At 40.1% G+C, this 23,409-nt stretch overlaps 2 protein-coding genes across 3 annotated transcripts; both read right to left on the reverse strand.

Moving 5' to 3' along the window:
• Window positions 1-7: 7 nt before the first annotated feature.
• Window positions 8-10,601, reverse strand: LOC133467009 (SEC14-like protein 2). Its single transcript, XM_061751370.1, has 12 exons — window positions 10,307-10,601; window positions 9,157-9,232; window positions 6,314-6,357; window positions 5,705-5,767; window positions 4,681-4,869; window positions 4,505-4,600; window positions 4,310-4,370; window positions 4,137-4,220; window positions 3,944-4,050; window positions 1,564-1,703; window positions 976-1,145; window positions 8-362 (listed from the first exon to the last, which is right to left on the reverse strand). The coding sequence occupies exons 1-12, from the start codon at window positions 10,574-10,576 to the stop codon at window positions 205-207; spliced, it is 1,458 nt and encodes a 485-aa protein (XP_061607354.1). The 5' UTR covers window positions 10,577-10,601; the 3' UTR covers window positions 8-204.
• Window positions 10,602-11,012: 411 nt separating this feature from the next.
• Window positions 11,013-19,971, reverse strand: sparta (spartin a). 2 transcript variants are annotated; one of them, XM_061751368.1, is made up of 11 exons: window positions 19,815-19,971; window positions 19,276-19,344; window positions 18,814-19,086; window positions 18,670-18,691; window positions 16,779-17,463; window positions 15,053-15,247; window positions 14,742-14,880; window positions 14,284-14,478; window positions 14,049-14,207; window positions 13,286-13,376; window positions 11,013-11,964 (listed from the first exon to the last, which is right to left on the reverse strand). In XM_061751368.1, the coding sequence occupies exons 5-11, from the start codon at window positions 17,460-17,462 to the stop codon at window positions 11,682-11,684; spliced, it is 1,746 nt and encodes a 581-aa protein (XP_061607352.1). In that variant the 5' UTR covers window position 17,463; window positions 18,670-18,691; window positions 18,814-19,086; window positions 19,276-19,344; window positions 19,815-19,971; the 3' UTR covers window positions 11,013-11,681. The 2 variants fall into 2 exon arrangements, with proteins under 2 accessions (XP_061607352.1, XP_061607353.1); XM_061751369.1 differs by lacking the exons at window positions 18,814-19,086; window positions 19,276-19,344; window positions 19,815-19,971 and adding an exon at window positions 13,118-13,201 and having other exon boundaries at window positions 11,826-11,964; window positions 18,670-18,807.
• Window positions 19,972-23,409: the final 3,438 nt, after the last annotated feature.

Below are 23,409 nucleotides of genomic sequence, written 5' to 3' on the forward strand. Positions count from 1 at the left end.
ACATAAATCAAATATAACTTATAATAGTTATTTTATTATAATACTGTTATTGTAGTGATGACAACATCTTTGGAGGAGGTAATATTTTGAGGCCAATGCTCAACCAATGGCTCTCCTGGTGGGAACATAAACACATTTCAGCTCTTTGGTGTGCTTCAAGTAATGCTTTTTTTCTCTCTTTTCCAGTTTTTCTGACATCCTTGACTACGATTGGCCGCTTGCCGTCGTGTCTTGTTGTTGACCGGACGCTGGGGCCGCGGCGGCCTGTTGCGTCTTCAAGCGGTCGGGCAGCAAAACCTCGACGGCGAAGCTGATCCTCTTGGCCTGGAAGATGCTGTACGTGTTGTCGAATCGCAGCACGTCTGTACACCATTGCACACAATGGGTGGGAATCAGTACAGTATTTAGGATTAAATGGTGAAATGACTGCTAATCACATTGGTTATCTTACTACACGATAAAGTCTGTGAAGTAAGAGAAAATGAATATTGGAATTTTTTTTTTCATTTAGATTTTTACACCAAAACACTGTCTTCATAGTGCCACAATCGTAGTAGAAATCTATTGTTTTAAATTGATCAATGTTTGATATCCTCCGTTATTCGCCATAGTCCTGTCTATTATAAAAATAGCGCTTTGTCGCCATCTGTACCATCATTGTGCCAAGGAACTGTGTTGAAGTGAAGGGAGCAGCTTTATTTGGTCAGGCCCTGGCCCTGTCTAATAGAAAATCAGTGCTTTGCCGCCACCTTGTGGCATTTTGGTGCTGAGGAATTATGTTGAAGTGAGGGGAGGAGCTTCGTTTCATCAGGCCACAGCCCTGTCTAATAGAAAAGTAGTGCTTTGGCAAATACAATCTTTTTTGGAGGCGGCATCATTTTTAATTGACGTCTAAGAGAGAAATGAGTTTCACCCAATTGAGTGTGTTCATGTTTATGATGCATGCGAGCGTGTGCGAAGGCAGGGCGCACTCACACACGCCGGGGCGCTCGCACGTCAGCGAGCCGTCTTCGGGCACCAGGTGAGCGTTGTAGCGCTGACTCGGCACCACCGCCTCCATCTCGGTTGCCTTTTTCCACTCGCCCATTTTGGCCTTCAGGAAGACGCCGAAGCCGATGTCGGCGCCCTCGCTGGAAAACTGCCACCTGATGTTATAAACAAAACACACAAACACAAACACACACACACACACACAAAACACATCAAAACTAAAAATATATTTCCGGATTAAAATAAAAACCGACAGCGGAATAAATAGAAACTCAAAATTTGGAGTAACATTAGCTGAAAGTCAATAAAACAATAAAATACAGGTTTGAACTAGTATACATAAATCAGATTCTCCCTTTTTTCCCCCCTCTTCAGATACAAATTGAAATTGCGTGAGAATCAGATCAAAGACCAAATAAGGACACGTAAACTGTTATTTCCAACATAAAACGTACTGTATTTCCAACAACAAAAAATGAAATGGATAAATACAAATTAGTGTTGTTTTGGAGGAGGGGGGGTTTGTCACAATGGACCGATGTGGGTTAAAAAAAAAAAAAAACCTGACCGGACCTGAGGACACATCCCGGGAAGAGAATCTCGTAATCCAGTTGTCGCGTGGACCCTCGACTGACCGTCAAACACTGATCGTATTTCATCGACACGTGGTCGCGCACATAGTAGGAGGTAGGAACCGGGCCCACATGGTTGATCTGGGGGAGAAAAAAAAAAAAAAAAAACATAAAACTTGGGGTTTTTTTTCTTTCATTATTTTTATTTTTTAGAAGGGAGGTTCATTATGGACAAAGAAAAAAGGTTTACTCACATGAAGAAATCACCATTATCAAGGTATGCTTGCTCGCGGTGCACAAAATCGTTAATAAAGTCTTCCACGCGAGAATGTTTTACCAACAGGGAGCGGCGTAACAGTGCACATGATTAAGTGTGGATTGAAATATTTTTAAACACACTTCCTTAACTTTTAGCTTCGTTCGCAGTCAACATGCTAATGTGTAGTGGTTTTTAGCATTTAAAAAAAAAAAATCATCTCTAAAAATGTACAGCAGAAATGGTTATATTTATATACCTTTTGTCATTTTATCATTGTTATTTTTATTAAACATGACCATCTGACCACAACTTCATACACCACCAACAGCCTGCTGAGGGAACAGCAGGCTGTTTTTGTGTGTATACTGTATGTAATAATATGATAAGGTGATTATACATTAATATGGTTTCACTGTCATAACAGGAAATCATAATTAAAGTGTGGCCCATGACAAAAATTTGTTTGACACCCCTGGAAAGCGACAGTGGAGCCACTGCAGGAGTGTTTCAATGTCACAGACTGTTTACAAAAAAGCACATTTTTATTTTAAAAAATGCTTTGAAGTGTTCCATAAATAGGGTTGAGTTATTATATTTAAATTGTTACTTTAACAAAAAAAATTTGAATGTGCTTTCTTTTATTTAACATCTGGAAAAAATATGGAAACCAATTTATATTTTGGTATTTTTTCTATTCAACATGTCAAAAAATGTAGAAAATAAATTAATTCATTTTTATTCATTTACATATATCTATATATTTAGTATATTGTCATGTCAAAAAAAATTTTTCGAAATGCAGAAGAAATCATTTATTATTATTCTTTACCTATATATTATCTATTTTTTCACAGTGAAAATAATCACTTTTCTTCTTTAGCATTTAAAAAAAAAAAAATTCAATTACTAACAAATAATTTATTCATAAAGGTGCAAAAAAAAAAACAACACTATTTTATTGTCGTGAAAAAAGACCATTTGCAGTGTGACACGGCATTCACAAAAAGGATTTATTCTCAAAACGTGAATGCTAATCGAAGTCGAAACCTTTGTGACGTCACACAGTAGCAATGCATCTAGCTCCATTACAAAAGAAAGCAAGAAAAAGCGTCCGCCTTTCAACTCGGTGCCTTCCGTCCGTGCCTCACTTGTCCTGAGCCCAATTAATTATCTACAGAGACAGTAAGAGAGCAGCAGCATGAGGGATGATGATGTCACCACCACAACCAAGCTACCAGCAAAGCCACCCCAAAATGCTAACTTGAGCGAGCTACTACGGTATTGTAGCGTCTACGCCAGGAAGCGGGTGCAAATTGCTTATTTTTGTGGTCGACTCTTCTGCAATTTCCTCCCGAGTCGCTACAAAAACGGGAAGATCCATTCTGTTCTTTCAAAAAAAGATTCCATCACTTCCGAGAAGCGAGTCCTACAAATGCACGATGGTAGACGAGATATTCTTTTGTTTATTAAACGTGCTCAGTTATCCAATGTGGCTTTTGCAAAAAAAAAAAAAAAAGCGAAAGATAGCACTGTAGGGTATTTTTACTTTATAAAATCAAAGTGATAACACAATTGGCCTTGGCCACCAGGGGACAGTATAACAGACATACTTGATGATTTGATGATGAAACACAGAAGCAGACCATTGCAACTAAATATCAATAATATTAGTCGAAAATGGATGCATGGATGGATGGATAAAGAATGTGCCTGAGAGTTGTATGCTCTGTCTGCATGTGTTGCTACCGTTTTGTGTTCAAATATACGTTGTTGAAAGGTTTAGAAACAGCAAGGTCGATGCTAGTTTTGTTGGCCCATCTATGGTGTTTTGCATTGTGTTAGCTAGCAGGCTAACATAAGTTACGTGGTTTGGTTAAGAGGAAAAAAATATATATATGAAAAAAAACATTTAAAGATTCCGACCCAAGTTATGAATCAATTTTTATTAATGTTAAACAAGCCAACTTTTAACAAAAAATCTTAAGTCACTATCCGACAGATGGAAAAAAATAAATTAATTTGCGGGCTGGAAGTGGTCACGCCTGATCTAAGTGAAGCAAGCTCGTTGCTATCAGCTAATGACGAAGCTCAAGTCTAACACAGCAGCAGGATCCAAACTCACCCTGGTCCGACAGCGAGGGTCTCCGTCGGGGTCCGTCAGCTTCCCGCCGTAAATGGCGGGCAGCTGCTCGGGCGCGATGTGCCCCAGCAGCGCTTCCTGCCATTCGGCTGCGGAATCAAACACACACCTGTCACGTCAGAATCTATCTAGGCGAACCCCGGAGGAAGGACGCGTGCTGGCGTGCGTGTCTCACCGCCGAGGATGAAGATCTTCTGCCGCGTGATCTCGCTCAGGAAGTGCTTGATGAGGTTGTAGGCCACAGGGAAGAGCTTGGGAGCTGCGGGAAAGGGGGGAATGTTCCGGGAGGATTCATTAGCGATTTGAAACGTGGCCTAACGTGACGACTCCTCCTCGTCCTGGATTTACCTTTAATGACAAAGAGCTTCTTGAGGCCTTCTGGGTAGTTGTCCTCGAACATCTGCAGGATCTGAGGACACCACAACATGTGACAGCGCTTGTTGAACCACTTCCAGACTACACGGCGCTCACTTCATTTGGTACACAAGCCAACGCTGTCAAATGTGTGAGAGGGAAAGCGAGTGCGAGCGGCGTGAGAACGACCTCTCCGTAAGTTTCAATGGCAGGCTTCCAGAGGTGTTTGAGTCCCAGGCCCTCCACGTCGTAGATCATGGTGATGGCCTCCACGTTCTTGCCCAGCTGGACCACACGACACACACGCCGTTAGCATTAGCATGAACCACGCCGCTTCCCATGATGCATCGCGGCCCGGCGCCGACCTTCTGCGACTGCGCGGCGCACTCTCGCTGCAGCATCTCGCAGTCTCGGATCTTGGAGCGGAGGAAGTCCTGCTTGGAGGCGGACAGGAAGAGACCTTTGGGGTCCACGGGGCCGATCACGTCGTACCACACCGGGCTGCCGTCGCGGTCGTAGCCGCACATGCCGCCGGAAAGGTACTTCTCGATCACCTGACACGCAAGACGCAACAAGCTTGGTTTTTGGGTTATTCATGTTCTTATTTTTGTTGGGGTTATTGGTGTCAATTTTTGTTGTTGTGACAGCTGACATTTTGGTCTAGTTTTGGTTGCTATTGTAATTTTTGTTGCCATTTCAGTTTTCATTTGTCTTCTTCTGGTGTCATTTTCTTATGTGTTCTCATTTTTGTTGTCACGACAGCTGTCTTATTTTCATTTTTTTTGTGGTTGTTATTGACATTTATGTTATTACATTTGCCATTTTTGTTGTTGTTACAGTTGTCATTTGGGTCTTGGTTGTTATTGTCATTTTTGTTTTGATTTTTGTTATTACAGTTGGCTTTTTTTTATTAGCCGTTTTTGTTATAGTTATCTATCAATTTGTGTTTTGTTGTTAGTTGACATTTGTCTTTTTTTTAAGTTGTCATTTTTGCTGGTATTTTGTCTCTTTTCAGTTTATTTGAGTTATGTTACAGTTGTCAATCGATTTTGCTGTTGTAGTTGGTTGTTTGTTATCAATGTTTAAGTTTTTCATTTTTATTGGAGTTAGTGCTGTTGTTTTTGTTTTTACTCACATTTTTGTTTGGTTATTACAGTTGTCATTTTGGCCTTTTTAGTTGTTATTGTTCTTTTTGTCATCATTGTTGTCACATTAACTATTTATGTTGTTACTTTTGTTGGGTGTGTAATTTTCCGCTGTATTTTGTAGTCATTTTTGTTGTTGTTATTGCTGACGAGTTGGTTGTTTTTGTTCTCCTTTCTCTTACGCTCATTTGTTGCTATGAGTTTTTGTTGTGGCTTATGTTTTTTGTTGTCGTTGCGTCATCACCTCAGGAGGCCGCCAGTCACTGATGATGGTGTCCACCTTCATTTGCTTCCTGAACTCCACGTGCTGGAAGGACAACCAACACACACAAGCACTCGTAGACATTTTCACAGGCCGCTTCATTGGGTACACTACTCCTTGCAAGAAAGAGGAGAAAATTGAACAGCGCGATCGTGTGAATTATTATTAAAGTATTATTATTGTTGCTATAGTAATTCAGAGTATGTAAACGTAGCGGCATTGCTGCCGTTTCAGATTTTTGACCCTCTCGTGGAGCTGACCACAAAGTGGCCGACCAACCGGTGTTTAGTACTTTAAGGAGGGAATAACTGCCCTGTCGACAGGAAGCGGAGTCGTCGTGTTATCGGTACACACAGACGTGCACACACGCACAGTGATAGTGGGACTGATTAAAACCTGATGACAGCATGTTCTTCTTCTTAACAATTTCCTGTTGTTGTGCGCACGATGCTAACAAGTGGCCTAGCTCCCAACTTGGAACGCGTGGACTTTCTTCCTGTATCTTATCTTATCAGAGACTTCATTGCAATGACATCACACTTGAGCGTGGCAAAGTCAAATGGCGGCATTGAGCAGAGGGCGCACGCTAACCTTTCGCAACATGGCCTCCGACTTCTGGATGTTGAAGTTTCTGGCTAAAAGACACAAAAAAAAAAGGGGGGGGGGGGGGGGGGACATTTTGATGAAAGTTGCTCATCGTCGATGAGGATATTCAAGTATGATGCATAACATTCATAATGATTGGTTTGACCCCAAAAACGTAATTATATTTCTTTTGCCATGATTTTCTATGGAATGTTTTTCCCCGTTTTTTTTTATGCTTTTAAGAAACTCGCAAAAAAAAAAATCACAAAAAAAAAAAAAATATTGAAATAACTTATAAAATTGTACTACAGTTTTTATAAAGAAATATAGTTTTAAATAAAAACATACTCAAAAAAAAGATCTTGCTTTTACATTTGCAAAACTAAAAAAAAAAAAAGGGAAAAATTATCTAAAATAAATAGTATGTTTATATTACAATAGATTTCATACTATAAATATCAAACATTTACTAACAAAAAATAAAAAGTAAAAGTTGTTATTGCTATTATAGATCATTTTAAACCAAAGAAACCCTAATACATAAATTGTATTGCTTTTAAGAAATTTGTGAAACAAGAAAAACATTTAAAATAAATGAATAGGTAAAATAATATATTGCTTTAAAGAATCAAGAAAAATCATTTTGAAAAGCATGTATATACTAAATAATTCTAAAATACAACAAAAACATATTCCAAAAAAAGAAAATATTAATACATATTGCTTTGAAGTAACAGAGCAAGCTGTATCCCTGAATGGATTGTGATTGACTATTATTATGTTGACGTGAGAAAACAAGAAACACGAGGGTCTGTGCAAAAAGTGTGAAATGAACATTACCCACTTTTTTACACATTACAATTTACACACTTACATCTCTTCTCAGAATGAATTGGATCTTGACGTGGAACCGACAATACAAGCGCGCCACTGTGTCAAGCAGCAGCTGACATTGTGCTACCATGATTTAAGAAACAAACAAACAAACCAAACAAACGCTTTTACGGAAATGACTCCGCTTTGAAAGCTCCACGCCAGATGTCACCTGCAGTATTTTCAGTTATCGCAAGACTTTCAAGTCCTCGAGATATTTATTCAATAGTATACAGTCGCGTCTTGACTTACATGTTTAATTCATTCCGTGACCACGCTCCCAACTCAACACTTCACACTGAAATGAATGGGAATGAATGGGAATGTGGGTTTCAGCCTCACATAAAACACCAACAAAAATTGCTGAGCATCTTTTTTTTTTTAAATAAGAAAAATAGCACTCTAAAGTACTGTATTTTATTTGTTTAAAAAAATATTCAGTAATAACATCATTAAATAGAATGTAAAGAATTAAACAGTTTGGGCATCATGATTAGCACCTCGGCCACACAAGGGCAGGATAATACATATATGTATTTGGTTCATATCTCCCCAAAAAATGTAAGTTGGGACACTCATTCGTCGAGGTACGATTGTACTAGCTTTCTTGTATTCCCGATGACTCACCCCAGAAATACAGTTGGACAATAGCTCCTGTCGTCCAAACACACAGATGTCCTCGAAAAGTTGACTGAATGTGGGATTTGGTCTGTTAAGTTTCTCATCAAGTGGCATGAAAGCGGGGGGTTGGGGTGGGGCATGGGGCAACGGCGTGTCTGCCCCTTCTGTTGTCGCAGTGCACCTTTTAATGCGATTAGTTGCGGATTAGCCTGAAACGCACAAGAGTCCCAGGCCTCCATGCTTCAGCACTAATCTCAACAGGAACTCCTACTGAACTGCTGTCATTGTGGTTTGGGTTTTGTTGGGCTTTGGTACTATGTAGGCAAAAACAAACTTGGTGAGGGTTGGGATTCTGTCGACAATCTACTCAAAAAACGTTTACAGACTATTTTTTATAATGTATTTTATTTAGGGTCTTCCTAATCTATGTGTATTTTATGTCTAATATATATGTATTTTTGCAGAATATTTGTCCAGTTTTCGTGTAATATTTGTGTATGTTCATGTTTTTTTCCATCTAAAATTTGGGACCTTTTTTGTCTAATATGCTGGACGATTATCCAATAATTTTATTATGGTAGTTTGGCTTTTTTTGTAGTATTTTTCCCCCTGATATTTTTTTTCAGCTATTATTTTTCAATTTTTCCAGATACTTTTGTATTTTATCCCTAGTATTTCATTTTTGCCCAGAATTTCTGTGTATTTCTAATATTTGTGTCTTCATGTAATATGTTTATTTTTAGTATTTTTGGCTAATATATTGTATCCTTTTATATGTACCATAGTATTTTTCAAAAAATTGCTAATATGTGCGTCTTTTTTTTCTCATTTTATTTTTTCTTAAATTGTGGTAATTTTAATCTAATATCCTTTTTTCTAATATTTTGCAGCATTCTAGTACTTTTCCTTTTTTTCCCCGAATATTGCTGTATTTTTAAAATAGTTTTTCCCCAATAGTTGTATATTTTTGTCTCGTATCTGTGTATTTTCTGTGAACTATTTAATCATTATTGATTTGGCTCTTGCTAGATTATTAGTGCACCTAATGCATTACTCCCCTAACCTGTAATATCAAGATAACGCATATAAATGAGGTCCTCTTCGGCTAATCCCTATGTCGTAAAACTTGATTATTAGTAAACCTCTTTGAAGGTGATGTCGCATAGAATTGGCCCGCCAGGTTTCATGAAGAAACGAGCTCTCTGTGAGACTTGCAAAGAGAAGATTCAAGGCACAAAGCAAGTAAACAAGTATCTTAACAACAGATAAGCGTGATATATATATATATATATTTTTTTATATATAACATTTGAATCTCGTTGGATGTCTCCAATCTGGACACTTTGATGGCTCACCTCTGAGCCAGCGCAGCAGGAAGTGGTCATGCTGGGCAGGAAGTTGAGCAAGAATATCTTCAATCCTCTCGCGCAACTGAGGAGAGTGAAAAGTGCGCACGTGAGAACAAGAACTTTTAACGTCCAAGACGGACATCTCATCCCATCTTTTTCGGTTTTATTCATCACCGAGAGGCTGCGGGGCAAACATATAAAACAAGTTGTGCATTTTATCTCGGCTGAAGCATGTGACTCGGTGACCAATTACTTTGCACACTTGAGCGTGGCAGCGTTTAGCAACAAAATGATCCTTTTGAGAGAGTTGCAAAACATCCACAATGGCGCTTTTACTGGCTGTTTGGAACACTTCAAACGGAACCAAACCAGATTCAGATCAATACAAGGAAAAGGTGCACAGTTACTCTTTATGTACAATTATACATCAAAGTCTTAATGACAAACTATTACATAAATTTAGCACAGATTTGTGCTATAAATGACTTTGAACCACACTTTAATGCAAAAGAAAAAAGCTTAATTTATTATTATTTTTTTTTTTATTATAATTATAATTATATTAATTTAATTATATATAATTATTATTGAAATGCAAACCCAGCTGTAGGACTTTCCGATTGGTGGATTTCACCTTGACAAATAGCATTGTGCAAGAAAATGTTATTTGTTGTTGTTTTCTTAAAAAAGTCAAAGGTTTTGCATTTTCGGCCATCGATACAGTACATAAACACCTGCAATAATAATATATTCACAATAAATGCTTAGGAAGAACGATGGAATATTTAAATATATATATATATATATATATATATATTACTTTATTTACTTTTATTTTTCTATTAAAAGTAATGCATTTTAATATTTACTATAATTACTTTTACATTTATTTATTTCCTTACCTGGTGCAGTGCTATGTCAAGTTCAATTTCTTCAAATATTAAAAAATATCAATATTTAGAAAAAAACAACTTAAATATATGTATTATTTTCGCCTTACCCAGTGCAGCGCTTCCTTTTTTTTTGAAAATGTTGAAATTATTATTGAAAAATGTTATTATCTTACCTGCTGTTCAAGTTTTGTTGTTGTCGTTGTTGTTGCTTTGTATTGAGCAGTAAAATATAAGCGCAATCTTTACCGTTCCGACGATCTTACCTGTCGCAGCGCTTCAGCCTGTTTGGGGCTGAGGTCTCCCAGCTTGCCGCTCATGTCTGCGGCCTGACGATAAAGCTCATGTAACGATAACGATGATGGCGATGGAGGTGATGACGCCAAAGTGCTGACAGAAACAAGCCGGCTAATCAGGCAGGCAGCCGGACGCCCGCCCCCGTCAAGCTGACCGACGGCCGCAGCCTCCGCCGAGCCCTCGGCGGCAGGTGACTTGTTGAAAGAGGAGGAAAGGGAGGAAATCAAGAATGTAAACATGACTCCTCTTGTTCGTCTCCTCCTCCTCCTACTGACTCGTCCGAAGAGTGGAAACAGGTCGAGAGGAGTACTCGCTCATCGCTAGCTAGCTCGTAAACTAGCCGTGCTTTAAAAAGGGATACGCTATTAATTGGGGGTAGAATTTGGATGTTAAATGGTACATTTCAAACAGATCACGTTCTTAAATCAGAACCAATAGCCCGAATAAAAAAAAAAACACACACACTTACCTTCTTGTCGAGTGGACGCTTACATCAGCAAACGGCGTTTCCAGAAGCATCGTGGAAAACGAAACTTGACGATAAAATGTAACAATGAAACTATTTGTGAGACTGTGAGTTGCCTTTTAATCTGTGAAGATTGTTTTTCACCAAATCAAAGTACAGTACAAATTTAGGGCCAAAAGTCATACTTTAACGAATCAGATTCGCCAATGTTAATCGTTTATAGTGAGTTTATTCACTTTAGAAGCAGTGACAGACTAAAACAATCAATAGTTCCACTTTACGCAAGGAAATGTTACCAAAAGACTCGGTAGTCGTTTGGTTGACTGGTTGGCTCCCAAGCGAAACCGGAAGTGAAAGGCAATAAGCCTCTTAAATAGTTACGATCGCCAGAGAAACGCGCAGTGGCGCATAATTAAGACAATTAACCATCGATTATGAACAATTTATATGACTTGAATAATAATCATTTGGCTATTAAGGTGAAAGGATAATGTTAAAAAAAAAAAAAAAAAAAAAAAACACTGTTCATGAAGCAATTTAGAATTTTTTTTTATAATTATAGCGAAAGTTGCGTCCACTGACTCGGTACACAATCAAACGTGATCCAATACAAACAAATCTGCTTTTACAAAGATAGTCATCTATCCAATATATCTATTTATTTATCTACTATCGATCTGTGTTTCCAAAGCACCTGTCTTAACTATCTTCATATGTCTATTTGTGTGTGTCTGTCCAAATACTGGTCCTAGCAGCCTACCTATACATCATCTAAATAAGTCAGATGCTGCCTTCGGAGACAGTCTGAAATTCTATTCCTCCCCCCACCTGATTTGAAGCATTTTTTTCCAAATGTCCAATGTCTGGCTTTCTATCTATCAAGTGTCTTTTTTGCCCTCGTCCACCTTGTCTTTCTGCACTTCCTTGTCCTTGTTGTCATTGGTGGCGGCCTGCCCTCCCTGCGATGTGCCGGGCGTCCACTCGTGGCTTTCGTCCGCCTGCGCGCCCTTGGAGCTCTTCACTATGCCTTTGGCCATCTCCTTGCCCGTGGTCTTCAGGATGGCCTTCAGGCCCAAGTTGTCCACGTTGTACGCCGTCACGCCCACGTCGGTCACCGAGCGCAGCGCCGTGTCGGTGGCCTGGCCCGCGTCGTTGCCGTACCTTGGCCGCGAGGAGGTTAGACGTACAAGAAAACAAGTCAAACGTGGAAAAACGAAAATATGAAATTGTGGAATGCACTTTCTTATTTTAAAAAAATTAAATAAATTTTAAAAAAAAGCTAAGCGCTGCCTCTTCAATGGATGTTTTTTTTATAGCACTTACCCTGTCAAGGCAAATTGTGTGTCTTCTAAATTTGACACACTACAAAGAAGAGTGTTGTTTACAACCCTGCCGAAAAAATGCTCAAGTATATAAAATGAGGCTTCAAAATCCTGAAAAATCAAGCGCCCTCGTCTCCGTTCTCAAACATTGTGGGCGTGTCTGCTGAATGCCTGCTGAAAAATGGATGCTACTTCGTCTCGCAACTCTCTTTCTTATGCCCGCACATCCCTCCGTGTTTGAGCTGCTTAAAACCTCCAGTGGATGGAATATATCCCGCAGGGTCGCCGCAGGGCCTGTCCCCGCCGCAACAAGAGGCGCTAGCGACAAGCTATCGCTCAACATAATGGGTGCAGCGTTGGCTGGAGGAGCTATCCCTCAGTCTTTAAAAAGTTAAAATTTTTGATGAAATTTCAACAATTGAAAGTACCAGCACCGAACTATTGAATATAGATCTTGCAAAACCCCACGTTATCACGCAGTTAAAAAAATGATGACCGGAAACTTGTGTTGTCGTGTATATAGTCAATTATCTTCAAATATGTATAATGTACTGAGAAAAAAAAAATAAATGCTGTATTCACTTTACAGGGTCTCTAAAAAATATTTCTAAAAGCAGGCACTACAGGACTACGAGCTTGTTTTTGATTTTCATTCATTTTGATTTTATTTGCGAGATTTGTGTTTTTCTTGAACTGAACGTAAACTTTTGCGATTGTTTATTTGATATACACGACACGACACAAAAATGAGGGTGAAAAATTGGACTTTTTGGGTCACGCACCATCCTTAACTTTTTGTGAGTAGTGTATGCATGGCAATATTTCAACCGAGCACTTCGAGTCCTCTCTGTGAGTGCTATAAAAACCAAATTGACTTACATATTTTATCCACATTCCTTTATTAGTTAGCAGTACCCAAGCACACCAGAAATGGGGAAAATTGACTGGGGAAAAACCTCCAGTGACTCACTCTGCAAGCATAAATACATTACCAAAAAGCCAGTAGAAGGAAAGAAGTGGGAAAGAAGAGTTAGATGTCGCCGGGCGTGTTTAATAGCTTCCCTAAGCCTCTAAATCTGAAAAGATGCAAATAGAAGAACCAGATCAGGAAGTTCCCAAGCAGGAAGCGAGCACGGCAAGGTGAGGAGAGCTCGACTCACTTGTAGGTCACCGTGTCCACCGTTTCGGACGTCACGCTCTTGCCCACCAGCTTGGCTCCCGTCTCCAGGCTGGTCCACACGGTGGTGAAGCCTGACGTGTGCGTGAAAAACAATGTTTTGATCTGCCGGTTGCACTTGGCCACGTGAAATTTGGTAGCCAGGAAGTCAGACATTTTTGTTTCTCAGTTTTTTGCCGTCATTTTGGCCAGTCACACGATTTCGAAAGCCAGATTCAGTTAGCGACGTAAAATTGGATAAACGTGTCTATCGTGAGCAGACTGACAAAAAAAAAAAAAAAAAAAAGTCTGCAGAAGTCATGCCTGAAAAGAGCCCGGAATTTTTAAATTATTTGTCGAATCATTTTGTCTGATTGCTACAAAAAAATTTAAAATACTTAGGAACATGAAACTTGGTAGAAATGTCTATCATAAGTGGACGAGCAAAAAAAAAAAAAAAAAAAGTCATTTTGTGTGTTTTTTTAATCATTTTGGCCATTTCGAAAATAGACACGTCTTGAAGATTTTGTCCGTTTGCTACAAAAGAAAAATTCATCCCCCTAAGCTCGTTTTAGTTAGCAACTTGATATCTGGTAGCAATGTCTATCATGACTAGACCCTCAAAAAAGTCTCAAGAGGACATGCCTTGAAAAGACCAAGGAAGTCTGCCATTTTGGTTTGAAGAGGCAAATTTAGCCAATCACGTTGCATCATGGGATTTTGCGCTAATGAGGAGGAGGATGCAAAATGAGTGAAATAATGTTCACCTAGCAGGCTTCTGGCGGCCACAAATTTGGCTCCCTCGAGATTGGACGGCTCGCCCTCTTTGCTCTTCATGGACTCCGGGATCAGCTTGGCCCCGTGCTTCTTCACGTGAGGCGCCACCTTCTCCGCCAGATGTTCCGCCATCGTGCTCACACCGTCCACTGTCAACACACATGCAAGTAATCACGCGCTCATATCTTTTTTTTACGCGACCTTTGCGAGTTCTTGCCAGCTCACCCAAGTACTGGCTGACACGCAAGGCGCCCCCGGTGGCCTGCTTGGCCACCTGCAGGCCCTTGGAGACCTGCGGGCTGACCTCGGAGGGCGTGTCCTCGGGCGTCAGCCGGTCCCGGATCTTCACCGCCCCCTTCTGAATGACCCTGGTGGTGGCCTCGGCCCCTCTGACCACCTCGTGGCCCAACCGCGTCGCCCCTGGACACACATGGACGGCAATTTGAAAATGTAGCCCCCGAAGCTAGTTTTAGTTAGCGATGCGAAATTTTGTAGTCGTGTTTATCATGAGTAGATCCGCAGACACTCAAGTCTCAACAAGCCATTCCTGAAAAGTCACAGGAAGTCTGCCATTTTAGGCTCATGTCATAAAACAGAAGACTAATATATCAGCGACCAAAAAAATCGTAATCCTTCTGTCAGATGAAAAAAAAAAAAAAAGTTGCTTCTTCCTGTTTTGTCACCTGTCATGAGTCCCTGGCCCATCTTCTCACTCCAAGTCGGAAGAGGCGCTTTGACCCCCTTCTCGGGAAACACCACCTGAGGACCGAGGGGGACCGTCTCACTCAGGCTGACGACCTCGGAGCCCACGCTGTCGGGACTCTGTTCAAACAAAACCATCACCAAAACATTTGGTATTCGCGGTTCGTACGCTTTGGTGTTTCGGAGTCGTACCTCAAATTCAAAGTCTTGATGAGCGCTTGGATTTCTTTTGTCAATACACCCTCATACCATGTCGTAGTGACCCAAAAACATGCTCTGTTGGCGCACCCACCTGCACCCTGAAGTCACTCAGCTGCGTCATGAGGTCCCGGAACATTTCTCGGTCGGCGGCGGGCAGCTGCGACGACAGCACCACGCCGATAGAGGCGCCCGGCACGGGTGCCAGCTTATCCGGCAGCATGAAGATGCCGGAGGGGGCCAGCAGCACCGGCGTGTGCCGGGTGAGCGAGTGCAGCCAGCCGCACACCTGCACGAAACGTGCACAAACGTTACATGATTCCCCCCCCCAAAAAAAAAATAAAAAAATCAAAGAAAATAAACTGGCAAATATCCTCGCCTACAAGCGCTCAACCGTGTACCTACTAACTGAACAGGCCCACATTTCACACTGTCAGTAAAGTTGCGAGTCAATTGAGATCGTCGTGATTGAAGTTGATCAACTTTTGGGCATTTTTGTTTGGTGGTGTGCCGTGAAATGTTTCTAAGGTAAACCGCGCCTTGGCTCAATAAAGGTTAGGAAACACTGCTCTGACAAATACGTAAACTCATGAACAAATCTCGGTTAAACAAAAGAAGTCTTGTTTTGTCAGCGGTCGGTCGGTCGGTCGCGAGTTTTTGCGGCACAATGACGAGCTGTGTGAAAGACAACAGAAGCGCTGACTCGTCCGTTAATGCGGCCATTGTGTTGCTGCCCAACAAAAGCGCCGAGTGTCAAGCGCGCAACATGGCAGCCGTCAACTTCTTTGTTCAGTGGTGGGAACTTGGAAGGAACCAAGTACAAGATACTTCGTTACTGTAAGTGAAGATCGCGATCCAGGGAGCGTTCATTCGATTCGGAGAAGCAATATTTGGCCAAATTCAAGAGAATTCTTTGATGTTTTTGGCTACAAGAATGATTTGTGGTGAATGGGTTGTGCCTGCCCCCCCCCCCCCCTCAAAAAAAAAAAACATTAAAAAATCTGCAGTCTAATCTAAGTAAGGTGCATTTTTTTCAGTTATCATTAGCTAATTAAACCAAAAAAAAATTCACAGTGTTAGCAGTAATTAGCTCCGTTTCTTAGTTTTAAGTTTAGTTTAGTTAGTAAGTTAATAAGAGGAAAAGTATTTTGTGTGAAGATATATTTTTGTTTAAATTGTGCCGAGTTATCAAAACTGGTATTTTATATAAATGATGACAAAAAATATATTTACTTTTTACTTTTGTACTTAAGAGTACATTTCAATCTTTTTCACTTTGACTGAAGTATAGTATGTACATCAACTTTCTATAAGTACAGAGCAGGTACTTTGCTATATGTGTTGCTATATATTGTGATTTTATATTGATATTTTTGACATTTGTATTTAATATTGTGTATTTAAATGTTTTTATTTATTGTTACATATTTGCAAGTAGTTTTCATAGATTGTATTTGTTCGTATTTTGTATTGCTATTTTCTGATTTTATTGAGTATTTTATTGTATTTACAATTTCATATTATTCTTTCATTTTCATTTTGTATTTTATACTGTATTTGTACTTTGACATGTACACTTTTATAGTTTTATTTTGTATTTTAGATTTGTGTCTCTATATTTTTTACATGTTTCAAAGATATGCTCTTTTATTTTCATGATACATTGTTGATGTCATATTTCTATGTTTGCCTGCATTCATGTGTATTTATACTTCTTTTATGTGCCCACCTTATGAGGCTACACGAGAGGCTCAAAATATTCGAAATGCCTCTCAAAAAAATGCATTGATAAAAGTCAAGAAAGCACAAAAGGTACTCACATCCAGGAAGACGGGCCCCCTCTCATCGGGCGGCTGGGCGTCAAAGCTGACGATGCGAAGGTATCCGGGGTGCGACAGGGCGCTCACCTGCCCGCCGGGGGCCACGAAGAACATCTGCACGCCGGCGGGGATGAGGAGCAGCTCGCTGGCGCTCTCCGACGCCGCCGAGCTCGGCCCGCCGGCCAGACTGCGGTGGCCTTCGGCGGGCCGGGGCGAGTACACCGGCGGCTGGGACATGGCGGGCTGCGCGTTACTCGCCGGGAGGAGCGGAGGGATGGAGGGGTACAGGTGCTGCACGGGGTAAAGGCTGGGGGTCAGGTCCATGAGCAGCCGCCGCCTCTGGCCGGGAGGGGGCGCCTGCGAGGCGTCCAGGGCGGAGAGGTGGGCGCTGACGGTGGCCAGGGCGCCCCGCATTCTGCGCTGCAGCTCGCGGGCTCGCTCCCACAGCGGCCCCCGGTGACGCGGCCCCCCGGTGGGCACGCCCAGGCCCTGCATGAGGTGCTGGTGGCCCTTGCGGTAGTACTCGGCGGCCTCGGAGCCATTGCCGCCTTCGTCCAGCGTCAGGCCGCGGCTCAGGCAGCGGAAGGCCAGCTCGTACTGGTCCTTGATCAGCAGCAGCTCCGCCGGCTCCATCACGCTGACGACCGCGCGACCTCGAGCGACATCGCTTCTTTCACTTTTCATTCTTTTGACATTTCAACAAAAAAGAAAGAAAGACTTTTGCAAATACAAATAGAAATATACAACACGGTAAAACCTACACTCTGGAGAATGTCAATGTGAAATGGAAAATGGACAGTTAAAATGAAATATCACATTCAATACAAAATGAGAAATACAAACATATGCAAACGTCAGTTACAATAATAAAGATCTAAAAAAAAAAAAAAAGCATAAATATGAAAAATATAAAATGAATATATATATATATATAATGTGTGTGTAGACATACATATATATGCAAATATACACATACAATACTACAAAATAAACAAGTAAATTAAGACAAAATGCTCAATAAAAATCACAAAAATATAAACGTAAAATACTAAGTCAAATACAACTATCAGTATAACTATAACTATAAAATACTAAATTAAAAGGGAAAAAGCAACATTAAATAAAAAGATATATTAACCACGTAAAAATATAAATCGCTGGATTTAAAAAATATATATATAAAATACAGAATAAAAATGTAAATGTAAAATAATGGATAACATAATAATACATATAGTACTATAATTAATGATAATATTCAGTTATTTTATTACACACTAACATATATGTGTTCTATAAGTATAGTGATTCTCAGTGTGGTATTTGTGTACGTTTTACAGCATCTTAAACTTTTATTTTAATCCAGTGCAGAACATTTGACTTGAATATTGAAGTATTTCATTTTTAAGTACAATACAGTTGCATGACATTTTTTTTTACAACTGTTCCTTCTTAAACATTTTGTCTTTAGCTTTCATGTGCAAAGTATTTTTATCGCATCATTATTTAAGTCCCCCCCCCCCATATTTAAGTTTGAAAAGCACAAAATATATAAGTTAAAAAAAAAAAAACGTAATCAGACAATTGAATATCCCGCCTCGAAGTGACTTGTACACAGGCAACAGGTGCAGCCAGCCGAGTTCATGTTTGTGTCGCGTTCGCCTGGTTTTACCTGCATGACAAGTGTCTGCTCGCCCCTTATTATTATTATTATTATGAGTATTATTATTACTTTAACCCAAAACATTCTTACAGGCAGTGCCAGTAATCTCTAAAGAACACTTATCAGGAATTGTACATACAAGTCATTTAAAATCCAAATTAACAGTGAAGTGGTAAAACACCCCCCCCCCCCCCCAAAAAAAAAAAATAAAAATTTAATTTAACTCACCTTGATTGTGTAGCGTCACTTCCTGTGGGGCGAGGGGGGCAAAAAACAAAACAATGTTATTTGAAAAGCGTCCTTATTTCACTCTCGAATGCTCACTGACATGATGACAAAGCGTGCGAATCATTTTTTAAGATTTCACCTCACCTGTCGCACCCTCGGGCTCCTCGGGCACGTCACTTCCTGCTTCTGCTTTTACAAGAAATAAACTGAGCCTGTACAAGATTATAGTCCATGGCTAATTTCCATCTTCAGTCCCTGTGGACTGCGGGTGAACAATTCATTGAAAGAATACACACTTAGTTTAGCAGTTTAGGATTTTTGTGTTTAAAATGTAAGAGGGTGTGTGACGCGTGACTTTCAATCAGGTTTGTCCTCTCTTGCGTGAGTCACGGGCGAGGAAGCGAGACGCGGCAGAACCTGAAAAAGGAAAAAAAATAAAAATAAATCCACAATTTATTGACGTCCAATTAAAGCGGAACCTCAAAAAAAAACAAAAAGGTCCCAAAAGTACAGAGAAATGATCTGAAAACCCTACCAACAACTGCTCCCTTTTTAAAATAACTAATCTTCCGTGACAGGTAAGAATGTGAAATGTCAAAATGTCACCTGTGCACTTCACGAAGGTTTCATGATGGCCACGTTGATCTTGGATTTTGTTCCACTTTCCAGGTCCAGCTGTAAAAGACGCACAATTTGGCACAAATGTTTTTTTTTTTTTGAGGTGTTAAAAAAAACACATTAAAAATGAAGTAAAAGCATTAATCTGAGATACTACAACGCATAATAAAATATATAAAATGCTAAATTAAAAAATATTTTAAAAACACCAATTAACATTAAGATATAGACATAAAATATTTTTTAAAATAGCAACAAAAACTACTGAAGACATTCACTGCCATTGACGGCTTTAGAAGCCAAATATCCATGTTAACTGGGAAGGCTGACAGTGAATGAGTTAAAAAAATCAACATCAAAACATACTAAATAAAACCAGCACAAGAACATTAAACTATTAATAAACGGGCTGGCGTGTGAGGTTTTCACAGGAAGTAAGTTGGAAGAGCCAAACTATATTGTACGTTGTAGTTAGGCTACATGTGGAAACAATGGCGACATAAGGGCCTTCGCTTCTCGGCTGCTACCGGGTGAGGGCGCCGTTGATTCCGGCCCGACTCGTTGGCGGCCTAAACGCGCTGCCGAATGAATACAAACAGAAATTAAGCGGGAAGAATGCTAAGTTCAATTGTACGGTGTCTACATTTAGAAGCAATGCAGACGTAATTGATTTCGCTTTCCGAAGACAACATGCCGAGGGCGGCGCTAATGCAGGCCAGGCTAGTTCGCTAGCTAAACAGGCTGGCCAAGAAATCAAAAAGGGAACGTAAAGAAGAAGCAAGCAGTGTGCGAAAAGGGGCAGGATGGGGTTCTCGGTGGCGGCGGAAGCTTAGCGCCATCTGGAGGAGCTGCCGCGTGGTGTCGGCCATGATGTATGCCAACTCTTGCGTGGCAAGACATCCTCATACTTGCTGTGATGTCGAAGGTCAGGCAGGGTAGAAACCAGGTGCGGGCAAACCTTTGTGCTCAAGTTTGATTTTAAATTCATTCATTATAATTAAAAAACAGAAATAGACAGATGGGCCGGGTCACCATTTGTAAATGAGGTTAAAATAAAGTTTTAAATTGCATGTAAAAATAAATAAATGTCTCCTGGAACTATTAAACTTCGGCGCCATCTTGTGGCAACTTGTGGCATTGCAGAACGATTACAGCAATAGCTAATAGTGTCATTTTTCAGCGATTATACATAACTGATCAAGCTGATTGTTTGTGTGTGCACGCCTCGGTAAACAAACTGGAAGAGTCGTCCTTGTCCAGGTCCGAGGCCTCGGCCTTTGTGGATAAACTATACTTGTCGGTCGTTTTACCTTCTGTTTTTTTACTTGTGTATTTTTGTCAAGAAGGGACGCTAATCCATTCTGCTCGCTACTTTCGTTGTTATCTAGAAAGCGTTGCTGCTTGCACAGTCTATTTGTTTCGGTCCCTCAGAATGACTTCTGTCACAGGACTTTGTTTGACCAATCCAACGTAACCATGAGTGACGTTTGAGTCCAATTCGCCAATCAAACAGAGCCTGGCAGTCACATGACTGCACAGAAGTCTTCGCGGCCCCACACAGACGCAAAGTTTTCAAAGTGTCTTATTTACGTGCATATGAATCTATATCTATATTAGAGGTGCAACAATTTATCGACAACTAATCGATTATCAAATTAATCGGCAGCTATTTTTATAATTAATCATTTAGTGACCTTTTAAAATGTTGAAATGAAAATTGTCCAGATTTCTATATTCCTCCATGAAAGCAGACTGATTATCATGGTGTTTATTCAAAACAAGACATTTACAAACATCTGCTTGTACTTTGGAAAACATTTAGGCCCGTTTTATGACACGTTACGGACCAAACCGGTAACTGAATCGTAATCAGTTTATGTAGAAAGGGTTGTGCGCACCTGGGAGAAAAAGAAATCCGCAATGTATGCACAGCACTGAAGATAAAGAAGTAAGTTGGCAGAACTCATCGTTTTTGAGTACTGAAACGGACGTCAGCATTGCTTTTTAATGTGGTGGAAGTTAATTCAAGACCATTTCTTGTGTCTGTTTTGATGTTATTTGATGAAAAGTATTTTTTCAGTGTAAGTGATACGGTTGGGCAAAAGTAACGTATTCCTACTTGAGCACAACCTTTGGCTACTCTTCCCCTCTGGAAAAGGCTGACGGGAACGCACGCCTGCACGACTCTGTGAGCGACGGAGCCGCTCGCCGGCTGACAGCTGGCCGGCGAGGCCTCGCTCGACTCGCCCGCTCCGCCGCCGGCGTGCCCCCTCGCTGCCGGTGCCCATCTTGGAAGAGGGGAGATGTGTGAGCAGAATGTGAATGGGATTCATAAAGTTGCTTTTCTAATAGTTTTGAGCCTCTGGAGGTGAGCAAAATATGAGAAAAAGCTCCAAGTCATCGTCTTCACTTTCAGAGGTTGACCCGGGATGAACTTCCTGTATGTGCGCATGGGAAATGAACAGTATGTAAAGGTTAAAGCAAATGAGTCAATATCATCATAAGGCGGCTTGGAGACTTCCCCAATTTACCCCCCAAAAAGTTGGGATTTCCCCACCGAATTTCATATTTATTGGATTAAATAGACACGGTAGACAACGACAGGGTGGACAATATTTGCTCATGTTAGCGTTTTATCAGCACATGGTGGACCTTCACTTAGCAACACGATTCAATTAGCAAGTTGAATGTGTACTGTTTGACAAATACGTTTCGGAACTCTGAAAGCTTTTTACGTCAATTGATATTTTACCAGTGGCCACCACGTAGCTCCGCCCCTGTATTCCACTATAACACAGTGGACATGTCAAGCTTGACAACATCCGACGACACGCATAATATGAGGAAAATTACGAAACAAGTGTAAACATTTACTGTGCAACTAGCCACTGTTTCAGCCTCCTTTAAAGAAAGACAAAATAATGTCACTGAAAACATCAGAGGGTTTTCTTAAAGGGCAAGTACCTCATAATAGCAGAGTGGACAGAAATTTCAGGGGCCCATGCAAAATGTCCTATTATGATCATTCAAAATGAAATATACACAATCAAATAACTTGTTGCGGACAGCAAAACCATGTAACAAAATGTTTGATTTACTATCACTGAACCACTTATTCCCCACAATGTATAGTACATCTTAGATATATATATATATATACACTATAAAATGAAGGAAACATTTTATTTTTATTTATTTTATTTTAAAAGACTTATCATCACACTAGTCTCTGTTTGTTTCCTTATTCTGCTACAGTTTCACGATGACTGAATGATTTTTGACCCAAACATCAATTCATATTTAATATTGCCATTCGATTTAGCATGGATTAACTGTGAGAGACATGAAGAATAAGTCTTGACGCATCTCCTTTTGGATCATTTTTGCATTTTTAGAGCGCCGAAAAAAACAACAACAACTTTGTGGCTCTCTAAATTATTCATGTATTCAAATATTCTCCCGTCTCACCCGAGTGGAGAGGCTCCAAGACTATAAATTGCCAAGATGGTTCCGAGTACATGCTTATTTATCTTTAAATGTAGTTTTGTATCTCATGCAAGCTGGATTTCAGCAGATGGCGAAGATATTTCGCTCTCATGCTGTCGCAGTTTTTGATTATTTTATTTTAGGGCGGCGACAGCGTCTGTTCGCCGTTTTGCTCGTTGTTATTCTCGACCAGCACACCACGGCTGACACTCACACGCGGTGTGTGTGTGTGTGTGTCACACAACGTCGACACCCCCAGATCATCCCCGCTGACCTGACAATCTCATCAATACTCGCAAGAATAAAAAGAAACATTTCTGAGATGTTTATTGCTTCAAGAGTGAAGGTCTAACAGAATGTAATTCAATATAAAGAAAGCTATATTCAAAAGATAATTAAAATGTGAATTAATTCATTGGAATAATTAGGTTAATTGTCTATTGATTAGTTACATGGTGTAATATAAAATGCAGTAAAGTAATATTGAATCTATTTATTATTATTTCAGGATGTTTTTAATTATTGAAGGGAATTTTTTGTTATTGATTGGGATTAAAGATTTGTAACTATTTAATGGCTTCAAAAATACATTTTTTTTTTTTTTTATTAATGGAATTCTGAAGAATTTGTAGATGT

This window comes from Phyllopteryx taeniolatus, chromosome 17 (assembly GCF_024500385.1).
Source record: "Phyllopteryx taeniolatus isolate TA_2022b chromosome 17, UOR_Ptae_1.2, whole genome shotgun sequence".
In the NCBI taxonomy this organism is placed as follows: Eukaryota; Metazoa; Chordata; class Actinopteri; order Syngnathiformes; family Syngnathidae; genus Phyllopteryx; species Phyllopteryx taeniolatus.